Raw genomic sequence first — 25,946 nt, 5'->3', positions numbered from 1 at the left:
CACATGCACACACATACGTGCACACACACAGCCTAAACACATGCACAGCTGTGTCTCTTGTGCTGTGCATGCGTGAACATTCCAGTGACAGTCACACACGCCTATGTATGTGTCTTCACTCATGCACTCTTGTTAGTCCGTGCATATGCAATGCTCTCAGCACTGTTTGATAGAACTTTCTGGCGTGCAGAAAATGTGCTATGTAGACAGCATAGACTATCTACCACTGTAGCCACTCTTTACTTGTGGCTGTTGAACCCTGGGCATGTGGCTAGTAAAACTGAAGAACAGATTTTTAAATTACACTGGAATAAAGTTAATTTAAATGTAAATGTAAATAGCCACACGCTGCTGTTAGCTACCGAATTGGCCATGCTGACATGGGCTTGCTGTGAGGTTGGAGAGAGGTGATGATCAGGTCTCATGGGCAGCGCAGGCCTGGCGTATTAGAGAGCTGGACAATAGACATAGCTTTATTAATAACTACTCAATTACAACAGTGCATATGCATTGACGTGTGCGTAGCTGTCTCTGTCACCACCTAGCCTTGCAGTCAGACACCCCGTCATTCTTTACCAGGGCATTTGAATACTACCCTCCTGACAGTGGGCTCAGACCCCTGAGTATCTCTCAAGGTGACAAGGAAGGAGGGCTTGGCTCTGGGATGTCTGTGAGTAAGAGAAGTTTGGGGTGGGGACCAAGTGCCTCGCTCACTTGCTGGCACCTAGCAGGATGTGGAGAGAGTGCCTATGACCCTAGGATCCTCCCGCTCACTGGCTCCCTGGCCCCAGCCCACAGCCTCCCAGGTACCTGGGGGAATGATTACATCTCTCATTTGTAAGTAAAACAGCAGCATCTCTCTTTGTGTGTCGCTTTTATTGTATTTTTTACTTTAAAACAGGGAAAACAGGCCAGCGGTCTGCCTTAGGCATTTGGTCGTGGCTCTGGGGGCCAAAGAGAAGTTCCCAAGGGGCTCTTCCCTTCTAGGCGTTCAGATAAACGAGCCTGCACGGTCAGGCTGGCGGGGGTGGCTGGGTCGGGATATGTGGGCCACAAGGACATGGATCGTGGAGCAGGCTGGGTGGGAAGGCTCCAGCCGCAGCAGTGGGGCAGGGAGGAGGGAGCTCTGCGACCTACATCACCACTGTGAATCTGGCTGACTCACCCCTGGACAGCAGTTCCCGCTCTCCCTGCTGCGTGGAATGCAACCTTGGCATCCTGGGAAAGATGTTCCAAGAAAGGGCAGCAGCAGTGGCCCTGGCAAGGGCTGGAGGGAATGAAGCTACGGCATGAGGGATTTAGGTGGGAGCATGGGAGGGGCAGACCTGGGCTAAGTTCTGTTAGATGGTGCAGGACAATTTGAGGCAGGAGGAACAGTTTCCTTTATCTCATTCATTAATGACAAAGTGAGGGCTGGCAGGACTGGCAGTGTCAGCGTGGGTGAGCACCTGCCTGGAGGTGGGGTGGGAGCATGGGGAAGGAGGACTCCCAGCATCCTCTGTTCCAAGCTTCACGCATGCATGACCTCATAGTGTGCATCACACAGTCTGTGACCTAATTGATGCTCAGTCCACACTGAGGAGGAACAATAATCACATCTAGGAAGTCTTGTTTAATTTGTTCTATTATAAATGACTTTAAATACCATGACATACTGATGCCTCTCAAATTTATACCTCCAGCCCAGATCATCACTCTGAGCTCCTGGATCATATATCCACTTGCCTTCCTAATGCCTCCCTTGGACATCTAACAGGCCTCCCGCTCTTAGCAAGGCCAAATCAGAATTTTGATCATCCATCCCTAAAACATGTTCCTTCCCAGTAAATGGCCCCACTCAGCACTGAGTGCCTCAAATCGTCCTGGGCTCCTCTCTTTCTCCCCACATCACACCCAATCCATCAACAAGTCCTGGGACTCCTGTCTCCCAAACACATCCTGACCCCATCTGTTTCTTGCACCTTCACTGCCCTTCTTAATCCATGCCCCATCATTGTTCCTCTGGCTGTCCCCCTCCACGTCTGCTCTCCTGTAGCAGCTGGCTCCACACAGCAGCTGAAAGATCTCTGTGAAACATACATCAGAACATGGCTCTTCCAGTGCTTCTTGCTAACCTTAGAAAACAATTCAGACACCCCTGCTGAGCCTGATACAACCTGCCTCGCCAGCCCCTCCCAGCTAATTCTCCCCATTACCCCGGGACGCTCCTGTCGCACTGGTGTTCCTCCTGTCCCTTGAACACACAAAGCCCATTCCTGCCTCTGGGCCTTTGCACCTGCTGTTCTCCCTGCTGGAAGTGCCTTCTCCCGCCATGTCTGCTTGTTGTTTGGATCTTGGCTTCACTGTCAATTCCTCAGAGGAGCCCTCCCCACTCACATGTATACAGCGGCCCCAGTCACGCTTCACCTATATGTTTTAATTCTCAGCACAACACTTATGATCAGGTTTTTAATTTTAATTTTTAATTTATCCTCTGACTCTCCTCATGAAAATGTGAGCTCCAGGAGACCCAGAGGTTTCTGTGCCATGGTCATCATTGTGACTCCAGCAGTGGCAGAGTGGGTGATCAGTAACTGTTTGTGAATGAGTGAGTTATTTAATCCTGATGGTGTTTGCGGGAGAAGGCCTTCTGCCTAGGGTAGAAGTGGGAGCTCATAAATGTGTTTCCTGGACTGGCTCTTGTGTACGAATTGCAAGACTAATTAAACTCATACATATTTGTGGAAATGCAAATATAATTTTATTTACCAATGACTGTAATAAAGGTAAATGCTCCTTACTTAAACAAACAATTCACTTTGGGAATAGAGCTGTAAACAGAAGCAATAAATAAACACTCGTTATTGAGTGCTCGCTGTGCACCCACTGAACTTCACAAGCTGGCTGCTCTGATCTTCCATGGTGGCATCTACACTAAGGAAGGTTGAGGCCCAGTCATGAAGATCTGCTACTCCTTGGATGTGGGTACTTAACCGAAATAGGCACAGGCGCTCTTCCCCAAGCGTATGACTCTTGGGAGCATGGCTGGGTATCTTGGCTGTGCCACTTACTTTCTCTGTGCCCTGGGAAGTTAGGGCAGTTAAACTCTGTGCCTCTGTGTCTTTGTCTGTAAAACAGAAATTGAAATGTTCTCCTAGGAAAACTGGGAACATTAAATGAGATAGCACATTAGAGCACTTGGCATCATGCTGGGGATACAGTAAATGATAAATACATGTTAACAATTCCTCTCTTATTATTGTGATTATGATTATTACCATTATACAAAACTATTCTAGATGTTTCTACATTTTCTCACTTAATTGCCATAATAACTCATGAAGCCGGTGTTGTTATTCTTGACTTACAGGTTAGGAGACGCTCTGAGCTCCAGGAATGAAATGCCTGGCCCCTGGTCATTGCCTGGCTCTCAGACATGAAAACCCAAGTCTCTGGGCTCTGAATCCAGTGCTCTTTCTATGGCATTACCACTGCCTGCCTTGAACCTGGTTAGAGCCCAGTACTGATGAGGACTCCCCATCACACCCGTCTCCATTTTAACTCTTCAGTCTCTGCATGAACTTAGCACCTTTGACTGTGGTCTCTGAGTAGCCCCTCAAATCTTCCCATGCCTTCCCATCCCCAGCATCCAAGAGCTCTCCAAGGGTTGCACCACCCTGGAATCTGAACTCTAAATCCAGCATGAACTTTACATCATAGGGTTAGAGGCTGTGAAACAGGAAGTGTTCTTCAAGGTGACTCATTTCATTTCCATCCCCAGAGGAAGAAATGGAGCTCCACAGGTGCCCAGTGACTTACTCAAAGGAGTTCCTGGACTAGAATGAAAGGCTCACTCCCTTTGGGGAGTGGGAATATGGGTGTCCTCTTCTTGCTACATTGTCATCTTGTTTATTTTTTCTATGACAAATACTATTGACAATGAAAATATTTACAATAAACTTAGTATTGAAAAAGCAACTGGTCTTTTCTGGGGACCAACTGATGGCCCCTCCATTCCCTCCAGATGAATGAGAGAGGCTACCACATGGTCTGTGCCGCTGGGTGGGGAGGCTGAAGCTCCGGGGAGGCTGAAGCTTGGGGGACTCTGAGAGATTGATGGGGCTGCAGCAGTTAGAGGCTTCCTGGAGGAGGCTCGGCGCAGTCTGTGCAGAGAAGCAGGCCTTGGCTTGTGGGAAGCAGGAATGAAGACGGTACCCCAGGTGGGGAAGAGCCTGAGCAGAGGTGCAGAGATGCGACTTACCTCCCAGGAAGGGAGGGCTGAGGTAAGGGCAAGAGCGGCAAGGCCAGGGACGTCCTAGGTCATGAACTCTTTTACTTCTTCTTTTTTCCATTTGTTCAACAGCTACAATTATCTCAGGCTCACCACGTTCCAGGCACTGCCAGATGCTCCACCGAAATCACTGCGTTCCATGTTCACAAGCAGCTCATCTAGGCAGGGTGTAAATTCCCGTTTGCTAGACAGGGAGACTGAGGCCGACCAGTAGGTAAAGGGATTTGTCCAACTCACACAGCTTGTCAGCAGAGCTGCGGTGCTGGACCTCAGTGCTGCCCATTACACGGCGCTTGTGCTGCTTTCAGAGCCTCCACTCCTCACTGAATGGGCGCTGGGAGGAGCTGGGAATCTGCGTGAGGTGCTGAGCAGGGGAACGACTTCACAGCTGGGCACAGAATAGCTTCACCATTGAACACAAAGAACTTGCATGTAATGTGTCACCAGCGGAGCTGGCTGGCCTGTATGTGGGTATGTGTGTGTGCTTGCACGTATGTATGTGTGTAAGTGTATCTGTGCTTGTGTAACTACATGAGGATGAGAATTTAAGAGTGTGAGATTGGGATCCACTTCCTGCAAGTGGGGAAGACATGTCTGTTATGACAGTTTTAACAACAGCCTAAGGAATCGGTTTTATGACATAAGCAGATGGTTCCAAAAATGTAGGCTGTCATTTCCCTAGGGAAGAAAGCTGAGCCCCAGGGGCCATGAGGCAAGCCACAGGAAGTTAGGGGATACCCAGGGGGGTATCTGGTTGAGGCCTGAGGAAGCCACAGCATTGCTGACAACCTGGACAGGGAGCTGACCCTGGGGCTCCAGGGACAGACAGCATGACATGCATGGAGACCCCTAAAGCTGCTTTCCAACTTGCAGATTCCTTGGCCTCATCCTCAGGGAATTCGAAAGTGTGGGGTTGAGCTCAGGAGGTTCATTTCCCACCAGAATCCCAGGAGATTCTGACACATGTGTTCTCGGAGATGCTGGGAAGGGTCAGGGTCCGGCCTCAGCTGCAGGAAGACTGGGCATACTAAGGGCACCAGTATCCAACAGCAGCTTGCTGCAGACGCATTGGGCAAGGCACACAGCCAAACCCTGGGTGTGAGGAGGGGGTAGTGTCCTCAGGGGCAAGAGTGGTGGGGCCTCCAGATGAGTGAATGGGTAACCGCCAGATCTGTGCCTGAGATCTCGGGATTCCTGGGCAGGCAGGACTGGCCTTCCTCCTGCTGCCTAGTAGCAAAATGACTCAAGCCGGAGCCAGAGGTGGGCTGGGGCCAGGCTTGGGGATGGCCTGCCTTTGTGCCTGCACCCCAAGTAGCTGAATTCAGCCTCCAGGGGGCCCAGAGATGAGGCAAAGAGAAAAATCATCTGTAGCTGGACATGTAGGCTAGGCTCAGGAGCCCTGCGTTTCTGGACAGAAGGACAGGCCCAGGAGAGCGGAGATGCATTTGGCCAGAGAGCATCTCCCCGGGCCCCACTCTGGTCCTTCCCTCAGGACACGTTGCTTCCAAGTGCTGCCTCTGGCCTCGCTGGTAGGGTCTGAGCACCATCTGCTCCAGCCTGGATGGAGGTGGTGGGGCAGGGGCCTCTCTTTTCCTGTAGCTGCCCCGTCTCTCTCTCCCCTCTCATATATGTGTGTGAGAGGGAGAGAGACACACATGGCCCTGCACTTGCAGTTGTCTCCAAGAAGAGACCTCAGGGCTACCTTCTGGGGAGCTGACCCCCTCTTCTTCCGGTCTCCCAGGGAATCTGTGGGCAGAATGTGAGAAGATGCCACAGATGGCCCAGCCGTGCATCCAAGAAAGTGGCGAGGTCTCTGGAGGACACTGTCTGACTTAGCGTTCCACCCAACTAGGTTGCCCACAACCACACGTGTGCAGAGCCCTTTTTCCCCACATACTTTTCCCACACTCCTCCCCTACAACTGGCCAGAGGCCCCTCAAAAAGACACCCACGCTCACACACATTTGCAGAGAACTGCAGGCGTGCCCACCCAGGGAGTTGGACTCATCTCTTCTGTTTTTTACATGCACTTGGTAGAAACTGTAGTCATAGACGTACACACAATCTGTCACTAAAAATTGGCCCACCCGAGCCCGTCACAGCCCACACACACTTGCATACACTCAGCACGTATGAGCATACACGTCCGCACATCTCCTCATCTCCTCACCCAGGTCTCACAGGCCGGGATTGGAGTGTACTCACTTGGAAGTGGTGTGTGGGCAGGTGCACACTACATGCTCGCACCCACGCACATGTATGCACACACATACACATACAGTTCTCACTGCAGCTGCAGTAAGAGGCTCCCGATTCCAGGATCCTGGTCAGACTCAGAGCACTTCATTCAGGCTGTGGACAGACGTGGTCCAGGTGTGAGAGACCTCTGGATCCTGAGCTGGGAGGGAAAGGGTGGGGCTCTGCCAGATAGCAAGTCCCAGGATGAGGGAGCTTTGCAGCCTTGGAGGAATGAAGACAACCCTCTGGGCATCCTCCCCTCTCTTTCCAGACCAGTGTAGAAAACACAGCTCTCCCACACGTGACACACACTGACCCACACAGCACTAACACACACGTGCACGCTCCAGCAGAACCACAGGATGCAGTGTAATGCAAAACCCATGGCTACAACATGAATCTACATGGCACACCTCTAGCAGACACACCACAGCCTGCACTGTGTCATAGTCCCCAGAGGTGTCCACCAAGCCTCACCTCTTGCAGCTGCCTGGCACAGTTTGTCTATGCAGGACGGGGCAAAACATACAGTACCTCCAGTGACAACCCCTCATGTCTCCTGTCCAGCACATGTAGCTCAAGTTAGTACTGCGAAAGCAGGCTATCCCATCATCCCAGGACAGACTCAGCTTCCAAATGGTCAGCTTATCCAGCAGATGGAGGAAACAGATAACTCATTCCTGGATCCTCAGGATTTTATTTTAAAGAAAAGAAAACCATAGGTTTCCTGTTCCCTGGTGAACTCCTTACCACCATTACCCCTTTGCTCAGTGTGTGTGTGTGTGTGTGTGTGTGTGTGAGAGAGAGAGAGTGTGTGTGTGTGTATTCTCTTAATACAGCTGAGCAGGGCCACCTTCTCTTTCAAATGTGTTCCCATGAGCCAACAGGAGCCTCCCAGGCTGGAGCAGGTTTGGGTGAATGGCTGAGGGTTGGGTGTACAAAAACGTTTTTCACTCAGCCACAGCCAGAGGTAGCCTGAATGCTGGTCTCCAGGAGAGGCTGCGGCTGTAGACCTACCCTGCTCCTCTCCTTCCTTCCCAGTTGCCACCTGCTGGAGGCTGCCTCTTCTGCTCACAGGCCTCCCCTTACCTACATGAGAGCTGTCTATAGCCAGTGCCTGGGGCTGGGTGGCTCTTGGAAAGCCTGCCCAAAATTTCTCCAGGTCGTGCCTTTGGTCTTGGTTAGAGGAACAGAAATTTGGCCAAGATCCTGTGGGTTGACGCAGAAGGGAGATTGCAGGGGGAGTGCTCTCAGCAAATGCCTTCTGTTTATTTGTTGACTTCTAATGAGGATTTGGCCACAGCCTTTATGGGGCCCCTGTGTTCCCGCCTCCCTTCCAAGCTGGGTCTCTCTCGTCTCACTCTCCAAACCAGCTGCTTTTACTTCTTGCTAACAAGTTAGGTGGATAAATTGTGTCTCTGGCCTTGTGGTTAATTAAGCCTTGTCTTTAAGGAGTGGCATGTGAGTGTGTGTGTCTGTGTGAGGGTATGTATCTGGATCCTTGTGTGTATCTCTATGTGCACTTCTTCATGGGTGCCAGAATGTTTCTATATGTGTGTGTCTATGAATGTGCTTGTGAATGTATCTGCATTTTTGAGTGTGTGTGTGTGTGCTTGTATATATGAGTATCTGTATGAATGCCTATTTCTGAGTGTGTTCCTATGTGTGTCTGTGTGTACTGATTTTTGAATCTCTGTGTATGTGTGTATCTGTATGAGGGTGTGTCTGTGTGAGTTATCTCTGTATTTCCGTAAATGTGTACACATCTCTCTCTCTCTCTCTCTCTGTGTATGTTTTCAGATCCTCCATACAAGACAGTGTGTGATAATTTAAGAAAACATTAGCCAGTAATGTCCCAGGGCTTCAGTTTTCCCATCTGCAAAATGAGGGAGATGTAAGAGATGATCTTTTTATTTACTTCCATAAAGGGAGCGTGCAGTCAAGGAAGTGTGGCCGGCTTGAGCATATGACCAATCTGGGAGTATCTAACCTCAGTCGTTACTGCTCTCCGAGTTTCCATTTTCTTGCCATTCAAAGGGGCACAGTGACATCTCTGTCGAAGCTTTATCACGAGGATATGATGAGATAAAACAAATGAGAGTCCGTGTGTGTGTCACTGTCCTGTAGTAGGTGCACTGCCAATATCCCTTCCCACCCATCCTCTGGCCTTTGTGCCACCCCTTATGTGCTGCTTCTGAGAGTGAGCCGGACCCTCAGAGCTGATGGGGGTGCTGATAGGGGTGCTGACCCTTGATGCATGACAGTGACCCTGGACATTTTAACTTTTATACCGTGTTTTCCCTTCTCATATGATCCTCACAATGACCCTAAGCAATGGGTTGAGTAGGTGTTGCTGCAGTGATGTGAGAGCAGAAGGCCCAGCCTCTGAGCAAGGAGGTGAGGACACTGGTCCATGGGAGAGCTGGAGCCAGGGTGGGGCAAGGACCCAGGCATGTGGCTCCTATGTGGAGTACATCCTTGCTGTGCCAGCTACCTCTGCAGCAGGCAGTGTCCAAGGCACTAAACACTGCTCACCCCCAGAAGCCCTGCAACATCCAGGCCTCAACGATCAGGGCCAAGCTGGAGGGGCCTGTGCATGAGCCCTAGACACATGCGGACCACCTGCTGAACAGATGTGTGGAAACAGCCCTCCCCTCAGGAATCAAGGGGTGACTGGTGAAGCGGGGCCAGTCACTGCAAGAGCTGGTCCTGATTGTCTGCAGGAAGCAGAGTACCCTTCTCCCAAACAGTCTACGCTGTTGTGGGTGCCCAAAGCCAGATTTATTAGCCTCATCACTCACTTTATCTAAAGGATTTGACTGTAAGTGGCATTTGCTGGTTTTCTGAAATCCAAACCATCCTAGAGCAGTATGACCAGGACCCTGGACAGCAGAGGAGAAAGCAGCTTCCTGTTACTGCATGGGCCTAGTCTCACCCATTTGCACATTTAACTTTGGGCAGGTTTGAGACAGGGAAAAAAAACTTCTACTCCTTGAATGAAGGTCGCCCTTTGGCCAGGGGCTGCCCCGCAGGCCAGGCCTCACGAATCTGCCTGCCTGGTCAGCAGGTACACATTTGCCCCGATCCCTGATTCACTGGTGACCCCTTCCCTGCCTTCCTGGCACCCATCCTGAGCCGAGCCACTCTGCCGTATCCTGGCAGGATCTGACCAGGTTGTAATTTTCCTTCATGATCCCTTTTTCATTTTTCTTTATAAAAAAGGTATCAATTGTACCTGGTTGCAATAGGGATAAAAAGAGGTACTATATAAGAAAGTATTTTTCAGATTAAAATGCTATATAAATAGAAGGCATACTATAATACAAATAAAATACATAATTTAACATCTATGATACAGTGCACAAGATGCATGGTTCAACTTTAAATGACTAAAACACTCTTATATATAGGTTATATATGTGCAGTATAACATATCACTTAATCTGGTATATAACGTGGTTGATAGTATGTCCTGTGATCCACACAATTACATAATATCTTATGACATATCATAGTCCCAGCTCAGAGAAAAGTAGAATCAAAATCAGTCGACATTAGGCTATTTTGGCATTCGAAACACAAGCCCCAGATTTGTGATTTTAACAGCTGAAGCTGGGAGGAAGAAAACTAAAAATACTAATGGGGAAGATGTCTCCATCAACTGGCAATGTGGCCCAATGGGTGGGGGGGATCCGTGGGAAGAAAGAAACCCCAAGAATAGGTCTGGGGAGGGGGCTCAGCAGGGAGAGGGCCTCTCGGGAGGAGCTGGAAGAATTGGGCTTGGCAGTGATTGTTCCTACTATTTATGAAGCCAGATGAGGAGCTATAGGGCTTGCGGTGGCCCCTGTGTCTGCTGATTAGCTGGAGATTATATTGATGATGTAATAAAAATTCACTTTGTCTATTAAGTTTCACCAGGACAATCAGGGAGAGATTAGATAAAAATCAGGGGAAATGAATAATGGAATGGAGGAGGAAAGCCACACGTCTCACCCCTGCCATGGTCCCTGCCTGCCTCCTCTTTTTCCTGCCCCCAAGGGAGCATGAACTAAGAAGCCCCTGCCCCGCACCCAGGCCAAGCTAAGCTGAAATTTCCCCAGAGCTAGGCGCTTTTAAGGAGGGACGTGGTGTTCCAGATATGACGTCGGTTTAAGTTTACGGACCATGTTTAATATTTGATTAAACCTTTGGCATGGCAGCCTCTGTGATCCGCAGGCCCCACTGGGAGCCCAGCAAAGAGATGAGCCCGTCCACTGGCTGCCTGGGTCCCTCTCTGCTGCAGCAGGGGAGATGGAGGTCTGCTTGGGCAATGGAACTTGAGGCCAGGCAGATCTCTGCTGCCTCCCAGTAGACAGAGCCTCACGCTGGCTCTCTCTGGCCTGGCCTGTGCCAGAACATTCCCCCTGATTAGAGATGTTTCTTTGGGTTAAGGACTGGGCTCTAAAAGGTCCCTGTTAAAAGGCACGTGGCAACAGAGATGGTAACACATTAATAATGTCCATTAGCTGCCAGGGACACATCTGCCCAGTTTGATTTGTCAGACCAGCGAGGGGCAAGACATTGAAATGTTAGGAAAAGGAGGTCACTTTTGGTTGGGTACCGTTTCTTGAGAGTCCTCAGTCCTGGTTTGGTGGCCTGGGGGTTGGGGTTGGGGTTTGGGACTCGGGGTGGGGAGTGTAGAGACTGGATGACTGGGAACTGGGAGGGTACTGGAAGACCAACACTAGTGACATCCATATCCCCACAGGGAACTGAATTTTTCAGTCACTCCAGCTCTATGACTGAGTCCAGTTCTGTTCTCCCCTGAGAAATCCCTGGGGTCAGGAAGATGCCAGGGATTGTGGTCTGTGGAAGGTCTACAAGAGGGGACTCTCCCTCCCCTAAAGAGCCAGCCCCAAAGGCCACCTCATCCATGACCGCCCCTCTGGGCTGAGTTTCTCTTCCAGAAATGGGAGAAATATGCCCATTCCACTATTCTCCTGCAGTAAAAAACGTCTGCTCAGGACGTTGCCCTGGTGTGCTGTCCACAATGGGGGCAGTTCTTCCTGGGACCTGCCAATATTTTTCCAGCTGCAAGACCAGTGTCACCCCAGGAAACTCTGTCCCCAGCTTCATCCCCATGGCCTGGCTGCCATCCAGCCACTCCTGTGCTGGGGGCAGGAACAGAGGAAGGGCGAGGGTGCAGGAAGATTCCAGCCCCTGGAACCCTATAGCTTATTGTTCGGGACGTTCAGCTGAGTGAGTCTGTGGGGACAATCTGGATGCCTGCCTTGGTGACAGCAAACATGGCCACGGGTTTAAATATTCCATGAGTAATTTCTCAGCCCAAGTGGGCTGCAATTGGGACAGCTGAAGGACACTGCAGCCCCAAAGCAGGTGAGGACAGCCCTGGCAGGTTCGGCATGTGTCACTGACTTCTTCGGAGTAACAGCAACACACCCACCCACCCCTGACTGATTCTCCCTCAGCCAGGCTGGCGGCAGGTCCAGATTTATTCAAAATGAGAAATTCCTTTGTCCACCATTCTGAGAATGAGATTTCATTGCAGAGGGACAAAAACAAAACACAATGGAAAGAAACAAAACACAACTCCCCGACTTGTCAGCTCTCCAGCCCTCCTGCTCTGTCCCGTTCCCATCTGCCAGGCTGGGCTTCTGCCGTCCTTTTCTATGTGGGAATCTGGCTCAGAGCCAGTGCCCCTACCTGATTACTCATCTTTCGGGGGTTCCCACATTCCCCCAACAGGGCATTTACATGGGACAGTTTTATGTTTGTGGGGTTGCTGTCTTCTATCACATCTCAAGTTATCTTGTGGCAGTGAAAGCGGGTCCCCCACCTTGTCAGAACAGAGCCTGACACTCAGGGCACCTGAATTAGACATAAATCTGCACCTCCATGAGGGAGGCCTTTGTGTCCCCTGTCAGACCCAGGGGCGTTCCTGCAGAGGGCCATGGTATGTCTCCCCCACAGCCTACAATTTCCTACCCTCTCCCTGCTCTGCAGAAACCTGCCTCTGCATGATGAGGGTGAGTGTGGACAGGGATGGGGGCATCCCAGAAGTCAATGGCAGTTGGTTCAGTGACTCCCCAACTCTCACCCCAGCAGGCCCTTCCTCCAGCCTTGGCTGGTCTGCAGGGATGCTCTCCTCCTGGCTGTGTGGCCTCTGCTGTGGACTAGCCCTCTTAATCACTGGCTCAGCCAAGACAAGGTCAGAACATTCCAAGTTAATGTTTTGCTGAGAAACTTGAGAGACTAAGGGAGAAACAAACCAAAGCCCTGGTGATGGCATAAGGGGCAGATGGGGGTCTTGAATTTGAACCCAAAGGGTACAAGAGCCTGGCTTTTGCTGGCTCCAGCTGGGTGGTTCAGCCTGCATGTATGGCCCTTCCTGCCTGGCTTCCCACCTATCTCAACTGGAGCTGGTGTGCGGCTGGTCAGCCCTTCAGGAGTGTGATCTCTTGCTCTAAGGCCTAAGCTGCTGTTGTGATCTGATCTACCCAGTAGTCATTCACCACAGCTCAATAACGTGCTTTTCCTGCACCGAGACATCACCCTTTAACTTGCTGTTCCTCTCTTTCCCCTGGGGACCCAACTCAGCTGCCACGTCCCAGGCTTTGCCATTTGTTCCTCGTTCCGGGGGATTTCCAAACTTGCCCAACAGAATGGCAACAGAATTTACTGTAAAATAAATCTAATCATTTGCTTATTGAAATAGTCAAGATGACAGTACAGATGAAGGTCTTATTTTTCAACAAAAAGATTTTTGTTTTAATTGGATAAGAAAATGAACCTGAAAATAAGCCAGTCTTACTCTGTGTCTTTGTCACTCTGATGATAAACTAGGCTTAAGTTGCTCTACTGGGGCCTCGGCTGGACCTGGGTGGTGAGTGCACCAATTGATCACTAATCTGTGGGTTCTCCACCCAGGCTCATTCATTTCATCACACCTAGCATGTGAGTGTGCCACATGTGTGCGTCTTGTGGAGGGCATTTGGAGATTCCTTTGCAGAAGTTCAGGGACACAGCAGTTTGGAGTTGGACCCATGTCAGACCCCAAGTATGCAAAAGATTCTGGTGCTTTGCTAACAAGCCCCCAACATATGGAATTAAGAATAAAAATCATACTAAATCATATACTGTAATTATTAATTTTTGAAATGAAACGAAACTCACATGGATACAAAAATGACAATACTTTTTGGGTTTTCTGATCCTCCTCTCTGGCTTTGTGTTCCCTGTTTTGCTGGTGTCCCAGGCTCAGGTCTGGCTTGTCAAGTGAGGGAAATGACCTGGAGAGTCCCCAACCCGTGCAGGGAGCTGCTGTGCAGAAGGAGCAGCCAACACTGGCTGGGGTTAGGGGTAGGGTGTGGGAGAGGTTTGGGTTGGAGCTCCTGGGGTGAGGCGGGGCCTGGGCTGCTGCGGGAGCTGGGCAATTCAGACTGGGGCCCGCAGCGTGTGTGTAAGAAGTTCTTCGTCTCACCGTCAGAGGGCAGGTGACAGCTGGAGGAAAGAGGAACCCTCCCCCAACACACAATTTAGGGGCTTCCTCCCCAGGTATGAAAAAGGTGTAAAGAGGTGGTCTAGCTTCTGGGCTCTCTGCTCTTCTCCCTAGAGCTACCTAGAGCCAGGCTTTGTGGCCGAGGAGGGGAGAGGACACTTTGGGCGGAGGACTGAATGCTGGTGCCAGAACCCACACTCCCCATATACCTTCTGAGGCTGTGCCCAGCCTGGGCAGGGATGGGAGCCAGTTTGGGGGCCTGGGAACTCTCTGGGGCAGCCTTGGGGGCTGGGGCTCTGCAAGGAAGGCTGGGTTGTGTGTACTGGGGAGGGAGCGGCAGTGACCCGCAGGGGTCTTGGTCCCGTGGGCTGGGTGTGAGCCCCTGGGTGGGACCCTGCCTCCACAGAGGCCAGGGGACTTTCTTGCCTCTTGATGACCCTGGGTGAGTGGGAGAGCAAATCAAAGAGGGTGGGATGTGGCTGATCAACTGGGGCCTGAGCTGTTTCTTATGAGAAGGGGAGCACCCTACCTCAAGCAGCCCCATCTCCCATCCAGCGACAGGCCCCATTTGCTTGCCCTCCTTTAGGATCAAAGGCATCTCCCACCACCCATCTTAGCAGCCCCTTTCTTATTCATCATCACACCCACCATGGGGCCTGGACTCTAAGGCAGGCTCCCTTTCCGTTGCCTTGACAACTCTGAAAAACAGAGAAACGGAATGATCAAAAAGCCTGTTGGGCCTTTGGCTGTCACCAGAGACACTTCCTGACTGCCCTCTTTCCATTCTGAGGACTGCCCAGACACGAGGGTTCTCTCCTTTTCACTTCTTCCCCAGGACACCCTTCCAGGTGTTATCTATGGCTGCCAAGAAGGGCCAGGGACGTCCTGAGACAGGGCTCTTATAAGCAAGAGAGTGAGGGGTCCAGGACTGCCCCAAGAGAATTTCAAGCCTTCCCTTGGAAGGACGCAAAGGCTTTCCTTCTCACTCACTGGGGCTGAAAGTAAGCCTCAGTGAGAAATGACTTTCTGAAGTCCAAGATATTCCCACCCTACCAGCAATGCTGACAGGGCAGCACCCTGAGTCCCTGGCTCTGCTGATCCCAAGAATTTAATCACAGTGATTGATCTGATTGGAGGCCTTTCTTTTCCTCCCGGGATACCCAGGCTGCAGAGTGCACACTGGCATCTCCTGGAGCCAGTATATCCCACCCTGGTAAAGGGACACGGCTTCAGGCTTATGCCACCCCTTTGGAGAGAGACCTCTTTACACAGTGGGGCAAGTATGCTTTCCGTGCCTCATCCGGTGAGACCAAGCCAAGCCAAGTATTGATTTGACAGAAAGATATGGATATGCTGGACGCATAATGGTTAAGGGATCCTATTTCCTTCTTTTCCTGTTCAGAGTACACCTCTCCTCCACCCCACCCTGTTGAAAAGCAAAGGCCGGATGAGGGAGAGTGTTCTCATCGGTCACTCAGGGACGCCTCTGTTTCCCCGGTCTCCTTGCAGGAGTTCAAAACCATAAAGCCTCTGGGAACAAGGACCCCCTCTCCCACCATGACAACCTCTCCCAAGATCTTCGCCTCGCTATATATTCTTAGAACCAGTCAATATGATTAATTTTACATGGGCATAATTTCCGGCTATTGTTGTGGAGTCCTCCCAGCCTCACCCATCAATGGCGACATGATACAGTTTCTGGTTATATTGGTCAATCAAGATATTGATATTATTAATAATGGATATCTATATGCTGACCTTTGTCCACACAACTGAATCACTCTGGGCTGGCTGTCACATTGCTTTAAGAGGTATTGATAAGCCCATTACCGGAAGGGCACATACAATCTTAGGTGTATGCTTTTCACTCACCTTCAAGCATCCCCTGTGAAAATTGACCTTTGTTGCATGAACTGGTGTGGGTACTGTGGCATGTGGTATGCAAAAGAATGTGTGTGCATATGCTTGTGTGGTGAATGTATGTGTGTGTGTATGCGAGAGTGTTCACGTGTATGTAAGTGTGTGTGTGAGTGTGTGTATGCGTGTGTGTGTGTGAGTCTGTTTTGAATACCGTCCCTTTTAGAGCTGATCAAATAGTCAATTACGGCATTATAGGGAGGTAGCAGAATCAGAGAATTCCTACAAATACACTGTGATGTAGCGTTTGATCTTTAGATGCCTCTTGTCTCCGAGGACTTGCGCAAGGAGGCTTGGCTTTATAAGGATATTATTAGGTTGATGCCTCATTCTCTCAATTTACCTGCCAGGCAAGAGACAGCACTCACGGGGAGCAGTCTGGCCAGAACCAGCCACTGGGAGGTGCGCTGAAGACCATGCTGCAGGCTTGACTTTGGGCATACGCTACTCTCAGCCTCAGTCTCTATCTGTACAGTGGCAACAGTTAATTCAGCTCTACTTTCTAAAGACAGAGAGGGGAAGTTTACTGACCTCAGGCTCTCAACCTTCTGCACCAAAACTTCCAATCATATGAAAGCCTGGCATGCCAGCAGGCCTGATTGATTACATGGTGAGATGTGGCCCTTTAACTTTTAGAGGGGAATGGGTTTGTGTAAGTTTATAGTAGAAGGCATGCTTTTTGTGCTTGTGTGTATTTGTGCATGGTCACACAGACCTCATTGCTGTGCATCTCTGTGACTGCTGTCGTGCCTACCTGCATGGAAGGTGGTGTCAGGGTCAGTGCCTCTATCAGTTCGGTCTACAGTGATCCCATCCTGTTTGAACTCAGACAGCCTCACTTGTCAGGGATGCCCCCTTGCTTGTCCCTGTAAAGGGAAACTGGCTAGCTGGAGAGATCTTTTGGATCCTCAGACATAGTGTATGAATAAACCAGACATGGATTAATTAGGTGTGACTGCATCATTAAATTAGAATAATGAACAAACAGCCACGTATGGCATTCAAATCTGCCTAGAACGACTCCAAGGGTTGCTTTCAAGTAAGTCACCTGTCAGTTTGTAGGTCTTGGGGACTCTAGAGAGTGAGGTTCCTGTCACATCTTAAGAAGTGGCTTCTTTAGGCACTAACTACTCCGGGCAAGGACCATCCTTCAGTGGGCACCAAGACTCCACAACTGAATCCAAACAATGACTTAGTTCAATACAGCAACATCTATGCCCGCTTCAGCTGCGAGCATTTCTCAGTGTGAAATATGACAGTAGCACAGGTGCTCAAGAGATGGGAGGGAGAAGTTAAGAGGTGTGGGCAGCGGATGTGAAATGTATTGATCCCATAATATTTATGTGGATGTGCATATAGTCGCTTGTGCACGTGCATATGCGCATGCACACACACACCCCTTTTGTGTTTCTAGAAACTCCTTTTTCTTCTGCTGATACTCCCCATTTCAGTCAGATCGATTCAAGGGTGAACCAAGTTGTGTAATTTTAGGAACAGCTGCTGAACTGCAGCACCCTGCCCTCGGAGGACAGCAGTTCTCACAATCCTGGTCCTTGGACACAGTGGCTGTGCAGAAAGGAGTGTTTGTCTTTAACAAAGAGGAGGAAGCCTACAGCTAACAGGGAAGAAAATGGGAAACCAGCTTGAGTTGCTGGCCAGCTGTGGAATAGCCTAATACATCGGGGCTTTGTTCGAAAGATGTGTTAAGTATCTAGAAACCTTTGATCTGTAGCCACTCTTAACAAAGGTGATAATTAATTGAAGCAGAGTGTATTGCAATAAAGTAACATTGCGGTCAGTTTATACGTTGTCCAGAGCTGGCCTTCGGAAGTCTCTGTCAATTACGCTCTTGTTGGAGGCCAGTTCATTATCAATTTTTTTCCTGAGTTTGATCAATATTTTTGGCTGTTCTGTCCCCACAGAAGCAGGACTATGTCTGTCTCCATGAGGGCACCCATTTATTTCCATCTTGCAGATGGCCACATAGGATTTGTTCCTGAGCTGAGCTGCGGGGAATCACTCTGTTTGAAATTCTCAATCAGCTCACGCTAGAGGGGAGATACAAGGAAGAATAAGAGAAACCAAATGTGGACAAGTAGAAGGGGAGAAACCCTATAAATGGATGGTCCTGAAAACATCCCCTTTTACTTTTTCTTTTTTTTTCTTTGAGATTGGGTCTCACTCTGTTGCTCAGGCTGGAGTGCAGTGGTGCGATCTCCACTCACTGCAGCCTCCACCCAGTCTCAAGCAATCCTCCCATCTCAGCCTCCTGAGTAGCTGGGACTACAGACTTGCGCCACCATGCCCTACTAATTCCCCTTCTACTTTTGAGGACTCAAAAATCAAGGCAATCACCTTGGGCTTCCTACCTGACTTTCTTCTTTGTTCCTGTGGGTAGGGCTGCGGCTTGGGCTTTATACCCACCTAGGGCTGTGGGGAACTTGATGGGTGGAGATGGAGGAAGCTCTTAGGGCAAGTACATCAACACTGGAAATTCCTCTGCTGCTTTTTCTACCCGTGTAACTGTTTTTTTTCTGTGTGTGTGTGTGTCTGTTCTGGTACCTTTAACTTCTCTTATGTTGCCAAATGGAACACTTATCTCCTTCAGGCCCCACTTTGGGGTTTGGGTGGATATCTTAAATGGCAGAGAAGACAGAAAAGGAGAGGAAAGATGATGAAAGGGCTTCAGTGAAATTGCGGGGGGTGGGGGGGTGCTCTGTTCTACTCCCCTAGGCTGTTTGGGTAGGACTGGATGCTTTCTGCAATTCTTGGAGAGGCTGTGTATCTACAGGCCTACAGGAAAGGAAGAGGTAAAAGGAGCGGATTTTCTGCTCTTGTTATAGAGATCCCAAAAGGAGGGCAACCGGCTCCCTGCCACGCCCTGCTTGGATTTAGGTAAAATGCAGTATTCTGCTTGGAGGGCCTGACTTGACTGAGCTGGTCAGGTTCTGTGTGTGTGTGTGTGTGTGTGTGTGTGTGTGTGTGTACACTATAAAAGGAAAGTAGCCTGGAATACCAAGGGGCAGTGAATAAGGTGGGAAATGCAGTGGGTGAAGGGAATTAGCTGCGGCAGGCCACTCAGATTCTAGATGGAAGGTCATTGCTAAAATGAGTCAGTGGGTGAGCAGAAGCAGGCTAGCCTTGAAAGGGTGATGGGTGGGAAATGAGGATGGAACCCTCCTCCAAACCAGGACTTCTGGATGGGAATATCGACAGATAAAGCAAAAAATACACCTTCACACTGGGACTTGAATCATTGACAAATCCAAGCCAGGAGTTCTGAGGTGGATCATGTATGTAATGATGAGGACAGCGTCATTTTTTCCAGATTTTCCCCTTTTCTCCATCACCCTTCTCCCTGATCCTGCATATAGCCTTGCAAGATTAAACTGTCCCTAACATCATCTCCACACCACTTGCATCTGTCATCTCTTCTCTGTGTGTGTGTATCCACACACACATGCTCACTCCAACACCCACACAGGCTGCAGCATCTTCCCTCCTCCTACCCACAGACACATAGGTTTTCACACCCTTTAGCTCTTCTCTCTGCATGTCACATGGGATTTCCCCACCAAGTTCAAGAGCTGCTGCAGTTTCAGCCACTGTAAACGGGCACTCCCAGCTTCTAGCTGGCATTTTGATCATACAACTTTCACTTTTTCTTCTCTACCTGCAACCTTGGGCCTTATTCTCTGTTGCATTTCTGTCCTCTAGAGCCTACTTATCCCAGATTCTCTTTAGGTGAGATCCCTCCTGGATCAGTTTAGAAACTGACCCTCTCCTGATGACATGGAAGTTGTGAGCCCTGGACAGAGGTAACGTTGAGACCAGCTCTTTTCTCAAGCAAAAAGGTGGTATCTTGGATATCTTCCAAGGCCTCACTCAGAAGCCCCTCTTCCCTCCTGATATAGACGCTGTAATAATGAGGAGGAAGATGCTAATATTAGTGATGATAATGGCCATGATCAAGTTGCTGGAGTGTGGCAAGATCACTGGGCAGTGGGAATACCCTGGGACATGAGCTCCCTGATAGAACTCTAAGAACTTTACTACATGAGTGTGTAGGGGGCATAGCAATGGCATGCAGTTTTGTCATTGTTTTCCTTTGCGTTGTTTTATGGCTATGATTTCATTCAATAAAAGATTTTATTTTGTTGTGTTTGAGAGGCCACAAACATCAAGCCAATTGGAGCAGGTGATGAAGGGAGTGAAAGTATACCAAGGGGCTTATTTCAACCCAATCTAGAATTCCCATTAAAACTGTGTGTGCTTGGGGATGGGAGGGAGGTTGCTAACATCTCCCTGTTGAATTGCACTGAAATCTAGGCCAGCCCTGGTTTCCATATGTGTGGGATGTGCTTAGTCATGCTTGCACATGGAAACATATACGTGCATATGTGCATATTAATTTATCTCTGTGTTTGTTGATTCCAAGGAAGTCTGTTTAAAAGACAAATGAAATTATGCATAAGCAGCAAATAACCATCAGTCTCTTAAATAAGCTAATCATTTTCCAATATTTTTTCTTTGCTCTTAAGTAGGACACTTATCAACATCTGGATTTTGGAGTTTGTTTTAATGGTGATTGTTGCTTTGATATGCTTTACGTTTGTAATGATTGCTATTGATCATTTTCTTTGGTGAAACTTGTTTTTTAAAAAATGCTTTTCTTGTTTTCTGATTATGGCTATTCAGTTTTCCGTATCTCTGACAAGGCAAATCTTTCTTTTAAAAGCTATAGGTGTGTACCCAGCCATTCTGTCAGCCTTTTCTCCTGGACAGAACTGAATTTTTATTTTTCAAAGTATTTTTAAAAAGTTCATCTTAATTGAGCTCATGCCCATGCTAATACTTCAGCTGCACTGTCTCTTAGACTCATTTGAAAATGGAAATCACATAGAGCTTCACAATTTTAAATCACCTATCTACAGCAGAAAAAGAATCCCCAAAACCCCACAAAACAACGAGCCATCTTGGGTAAAGTCAAGCGGTGGAAATTCAGTGTTCTGAGAATTATTGTATCTTAAACACAAATACAAGACATAATTTTATGAAGATGGTCACAAATCCCCAAAACATATTCATACCCCCGTCCTTCCTCTTTCTCACAGCTAAACCCCAAATCAAGGGGCTTTAGGCATTTCCTATTCAGGTGTAGTTGAAATAGAAGATTGTGCATGTAGTGGTGAGTGTATTTTAAAATGATACACTCTCTGGAGCTAAATCCACAGAAGATTCTATTACTCTGTCCCCACCCTCCTTCTGGATATAGTGTGGAAGTATGAGGGGCTGAAATCCCTGCAGTTGTGGCTTCTGGGCTGAGAGCCCCCCAGGCTGCCAGTAGAGTATATTTTCCTCCATGCAACGGAGAAAATCTCAAAGCAGAGTGCTTACCCAGGCACAGATCTGTTCTGACTGGATAACAAGAAGGACTATGATGTGGACTTGGCTGTTTAGATTAAAATGCATCGCAGGCTCTGGGAACAAGCACACATCAGTAGTAAAGGCTGTTTAAACCTTTGGGGACAGTCCTATGTTTAGATTACATTAATTCATAAATATTATACTAAATACCACTTAAATTGGACTTAAATGACTTCAAAGATAATGCATTATAATATGGCTATCCAGAGAGCACTAGTCTTTATATCTCCCAGTAACTCAGTCTTTGCTGCCTCCTATCCAGCTAGATAGGACCAAAGTTATGAATGGATTGCTGATTTCTCCATGTGTGATCCACTGTGTAAGTGAGTGTTAACAAGTATGGGTATGTGTGCACATATGTGTCTTCAGTCACTGCCTCTTTTTGTTCTACAGGAAATGAAAAGAAGAAAACAGAAATAAATGAAAAATGAGAGAAAGGAAGAATTGGACTACTGGGTGACCTGTTCCCTTTTCCAGAGGAGAAAAATTTTACAAGAAGGGGTAAAATTGGCCCTCAGCTCACTTCTGCTGCTACCCGAGGAATTCGTCTCTTTTCTCTTTAATCAGTAGTACAATGTCTTTCTCTTTGGAGCCTGGAAAAACAATCTTTCCCAAAGTGCTCTAATGAGGGAGAAAAGAAGACTCTGAGTTGTTCCGGAGAGTTTGCATTAAACTCGGTTTTCTTCCTTGGGTGTTGTTTTTTTGAATTTTAATTCTGGGCTTTTTTCTTCCTTTCTCTCTTTGCGTAGCACCCAGATACCCCTCTCTCCAATTGCTTTCTGGCCTCCAGGGGGTAAATTTACCTTTATAGTAATCACCCCAGTCCACAGCTGCTCTTTGCTGCCTCCCCAGCCCAACAGCCTTTCTCTGATATGGCTGGGTTTGCTCCACAACACCCACCCACTCCCTCCTCCACAGACTCCCAATATGACTGGAGTAATTGCCTTTTAAGGTGCACTCTACGCATGGCAGGTATTCCATTAACCCTTAGAACTCCTTCCTTCTTTAGATATCTGAAATGGCAGGTGGCCAACAAATGGAGACCCACCTGAAATCTCATGTGTTTAATTTAGTTTTTATTTCTTTTTCTTTTCCTTCTGTCTTCCTTTTTCTTTTTCTTTTTTTTGCCAATAACATAAACATGACATCCAAACTGGAGGCCAGTGTCCTGTGTCTCTCAATTTTGTCCCATATGATTCATTAGAAGTTAGAAATTAAAGAAGGGGAGAGCAAGAGCCACAAATATGCCCTGAAACCAGGCTTAACAAAGGCATGATTCTATCCCTAACCTTATGTTGTCAATTTAGAGATGGGGAAATCTAGAAACCAAATGCAACCCTCCTTCCTCAAGCCTCATCATGCTTTCCAACTTAACAGTAATTAATCACCAATGGCAAGCGAGTAATTTTTTAAGGTGGCCGGAGGCTTATTTTATCAGGATTAGCTAATAAATCAGGCTGCATCAATGAAGAAGGAGTTTAAACTCTTCTAGGACTGAATAAACCAGACCTCGGAAACGGTCTCATTTATTCAGCTCTCTGAGAGCTTGCAAGCACTGTTAGGGACATTGTGGCCCAACCTCAATTATAAAAATCAGAAGGATGGAGAGGTAGGAAGTTTCACTGAGAAAATTATATGCTTAGGCTCCGAAGGGTGAGCTGCGACAATGAGGAACCCAGTATGCCGGAGCCACTGGGCCTGCCTGCCACTGACTGAGACAGTTTAGGGGAGAAATTATTTAGAAAATGAAGTTTTGTTTGTCCTAGGAATTCTGGCCAGATATCTATCTATCTATCTATCTATCTATCTATCTATCTATCTATCTAAAATATATGTAATATATGTATTATATATATTATAATGATAACCTTCTCTATCTCCCTAATGCAAATGATGAAAATTCTACTTCTTTGCTATTATATGAGAGAGTCCAAATTACATCAGAAACGAAGTGATGATATCAGGGATTGTAGAAAAGAAACCAAGGAATACTGTTAAAGTTTATCTTCATTTGAAATGAAGAAGCAAGTAAAGTGCTTTAATCCACATGCCATATGAAGCCCAGCTCCTCACAACTGTCTTTTGCCTCTAGTGGGTTCTGATTTTTTTTAACTTTAAAATCTTAAATCACCACAAAAACTGATCATTAAGATGGGCAAAAGGTTTCCCTACCTATGCTTTCAAAATTTTTGTTATTACTATTTTTTAAAACGAGGACATTCTGAATAACAAAGGTTTGATACAAACCTTGATTAGCTTCTAGGAAGCTTGATTGGAAGGGGAAAAAACTACAAAGATACGGTTGACTTGAGAGGGAGGGAGGGAAAAGAAAGTGTTTTCTTTTTTTCTTCGAATATTGTTTTGAAGACTGCCTCCTCATTCCACCTTTCCAATCTCCCTTTTGAACAGACAGACATTTTCTCCATATTGGATAAAGGTTGGTTTCTCTCTCCATTACAGCCCCCACCCTCACCTCACCCCAACAAACCCAGTATATTTCCATTCTGCTGTGTTTTTGTGTTACTCAACATGCCATTAACTTTAAGATTTACTCCTCAGCAGGCAAGCTGGAAGATGCTAAAGCCAATAAAAACTGCTCTCTGGGACTCCAACTATGAAGAGTTTGGAGCTCTGTTTAGTATTCGAACGAAGGGAGGGCTGAAGAAAGAGGGTGGTTGTGATAGTGAAAATCGCTGCTGCTTAGAGAGCCAGACAGCTCCGCGCTCTGCACCTAATGTGCTGGAGGATCAGCTGTGTCCATAGCCCATTTGTGGCCAAGGATGAGGCTGCTCTCTATGTGGGGGTGGGTGTGCGTGTGTGTTTTCATCTTTAAAACCACCAGCTGTAACAGCATCTTCGGCGGCTCTCCACACTACTGTTTATTAAAAACGGAACATCCATACACATCCCCTACAACTTCCTTAGCCCCGTGCTCCTTCCCTGCCTGGCGATCAATCTCTCTCAGAAAGCATTTAACTTGCCCACATAGCTCCAGCACCGATTCATCCCCGCTGCACATCCTATATATTACTGTTAGGAAGCGGAGCACTGGGCTAATTTCGTCACCCACCAGCCACCCACACACATTCTACAACTGAACACGTTTGGGGCTCTGCTTTAAAGATAATAAAACAAGGAGAAAACGGCAGGCTGCAGACAATTCCCATGACCACTTTCCTAAAAAGTTGCTGGGTTTTAATTCTTTGATTATTCTCTCTCCCCCTCCCCCAAGCACTCACTGTCAATGATCGCTTCAAGGGAAAAATAATGTACTATAAAGCTCTCTGCATGGTGAGTTTGGGATAAATTAGGGTACACCTTTCAAAATGCAAATCTCGCACACACATATTTTTTTTTCCCAAAGCTCCGCTTTCCTGGGAAGGGGACTATCCAGGCTTGCCAGACCTCCACTCCACCCAGGGGATGGCTGGTTCCTTGCTAATTCTTGCCTTAGGTTTTATCACTGGTTCCTTCAAACATCCACCCCCCCAACCCCCAACACACACCACCATTCACACCACAATCAGATTATTGAGGCACACAGCTCGACAGGGAGAGTTTACTGTTACATTTAAATAAAAATATTTCTTTGAATTTGTCACCTCTCTCCCTTTTAGACGGCTGCGCTCCTGCTACTCTGGCCCGGAGCAAAGGATGAGGAGACCATCTCCTTTAGTATTTCAGCACCACGACGATGGACAGCACCCTCAGTCCCCGGCCGGCCAGGCGCCCGAGAGTCCGTCCGCTCAGCGTCCTGGGCTCGACCGGTGCAGCCTTCCCCATCCCAATCTTTCAAGTCGCTGTACCCAAAAACCCAAGCCCCGTCTCCTCGATCCCCTCTCTCTTTCTCTTCATCGGCGCCCGCTGCTCTCTCCATGGCATCGTTCCTATCAGCACCTCGCCCAAAACCCAGCCTTGCCCCAGCGAGCAGCTCCCCACGCACCCCAGCTCTGGTCTCCGCTGCCCGAGCGCCTCCCTCCACGGCGCCCGCCCGAGGCTTCCTCTCGCTCAGTCAGCCGCTTGTCAGTCGCCGGCCGGCCGGTCGGCCGGCCCGCCCGCTCCTGCTCCCCGGCAAAGTTGGGAGGGAAAGGTGCACTCACCTTTGTGCATGCCTGTGAACCTGTCCTTCAGAACCGTAAGCTCGTAGATTTTGCCAAACTCCTCGAAGAGGGGCTTGAGGTCCTTCTCATCCAGGTTGCGGGGGATCTGCCCAATGAACAGCTTGATGGCATCGTGGTCCTTCATGGGAATGGTCGACGGGTTCCCCGGGCTGTGGCTTAATCCGTTCATGTGCCCGGCACTGCCCGGGCTGCTGCCGAGCCCGTTGGTACTGAGGCTTGCGTTGTCAGCCTGTCCGTTTGCTAACGTGGCCATCTTTATATACATAGAGAAAATCTTCTTTCCTTTTATTCTTTCTCGCTCGCACTCTCTCGCTCCTCTCGCTCGCTCGCTCGCGCTCACACACGCACACGCATACACACACTCGGGTTCTCTCCCCCTCGGTTTCTCTACACCTCGCTCTCCGCTCGCTCTCTGCTCTCTCTCTTTCTCCTCTTCTCTCGCTCGCTCGCGCTCGCGCTCTCTCTCCGCTCTCCC

General features: G+C 48.5%; 1 protein-coding gene across 1 annotated transcript in view; it reads right to left on the bottom strand.

Moving 5' to 3' along the window:
• The window catches only part of CELF4 (CUGBP, Elav-like family member 4), a 310,947-nt gene extending 285,001 nt beyond the window's left edge, over positions 1-25,946 (bottom strand). The window contains exons 1-2 of the mRNA XM_011986116.1: positions 25,451-25,946; positions 19,597-19,603 (exon numbers count right to left, since the gene is read on the bottom strand). Coding sequence (XP_011841506.1) covers positions 19,597-19,603; positions 25,451-25,736 — 293 coding nt within the window. The 5' untranslated portion in view covers positions 25,737-25,946. The remainder of the gene's footprint in view (positions 1-19,596; positions 19,604-25,450) is intronic.

This window comes from Mandrillus leucophaeus, unplaced genomic scaffold (assembly GCF_000951045.1).
Source record: "Mandrillus leucophaeus isolate KB7577 unplaced genomic scaffold, Mleu.le_1.0 Scaffold294, whole genome shotgun sequence".
Taxonomy (NCBI): Eukaryota; Metazoa; Chordata; class Mammalia; order Primates; family Cercopithecidae; genus Mandrillus; species Mandrillus leucophaeus.
Note: the sequence above shows the minus strand (reverse complement) of the source record. Positions and strands in the feature narration are given on the sequence as shown.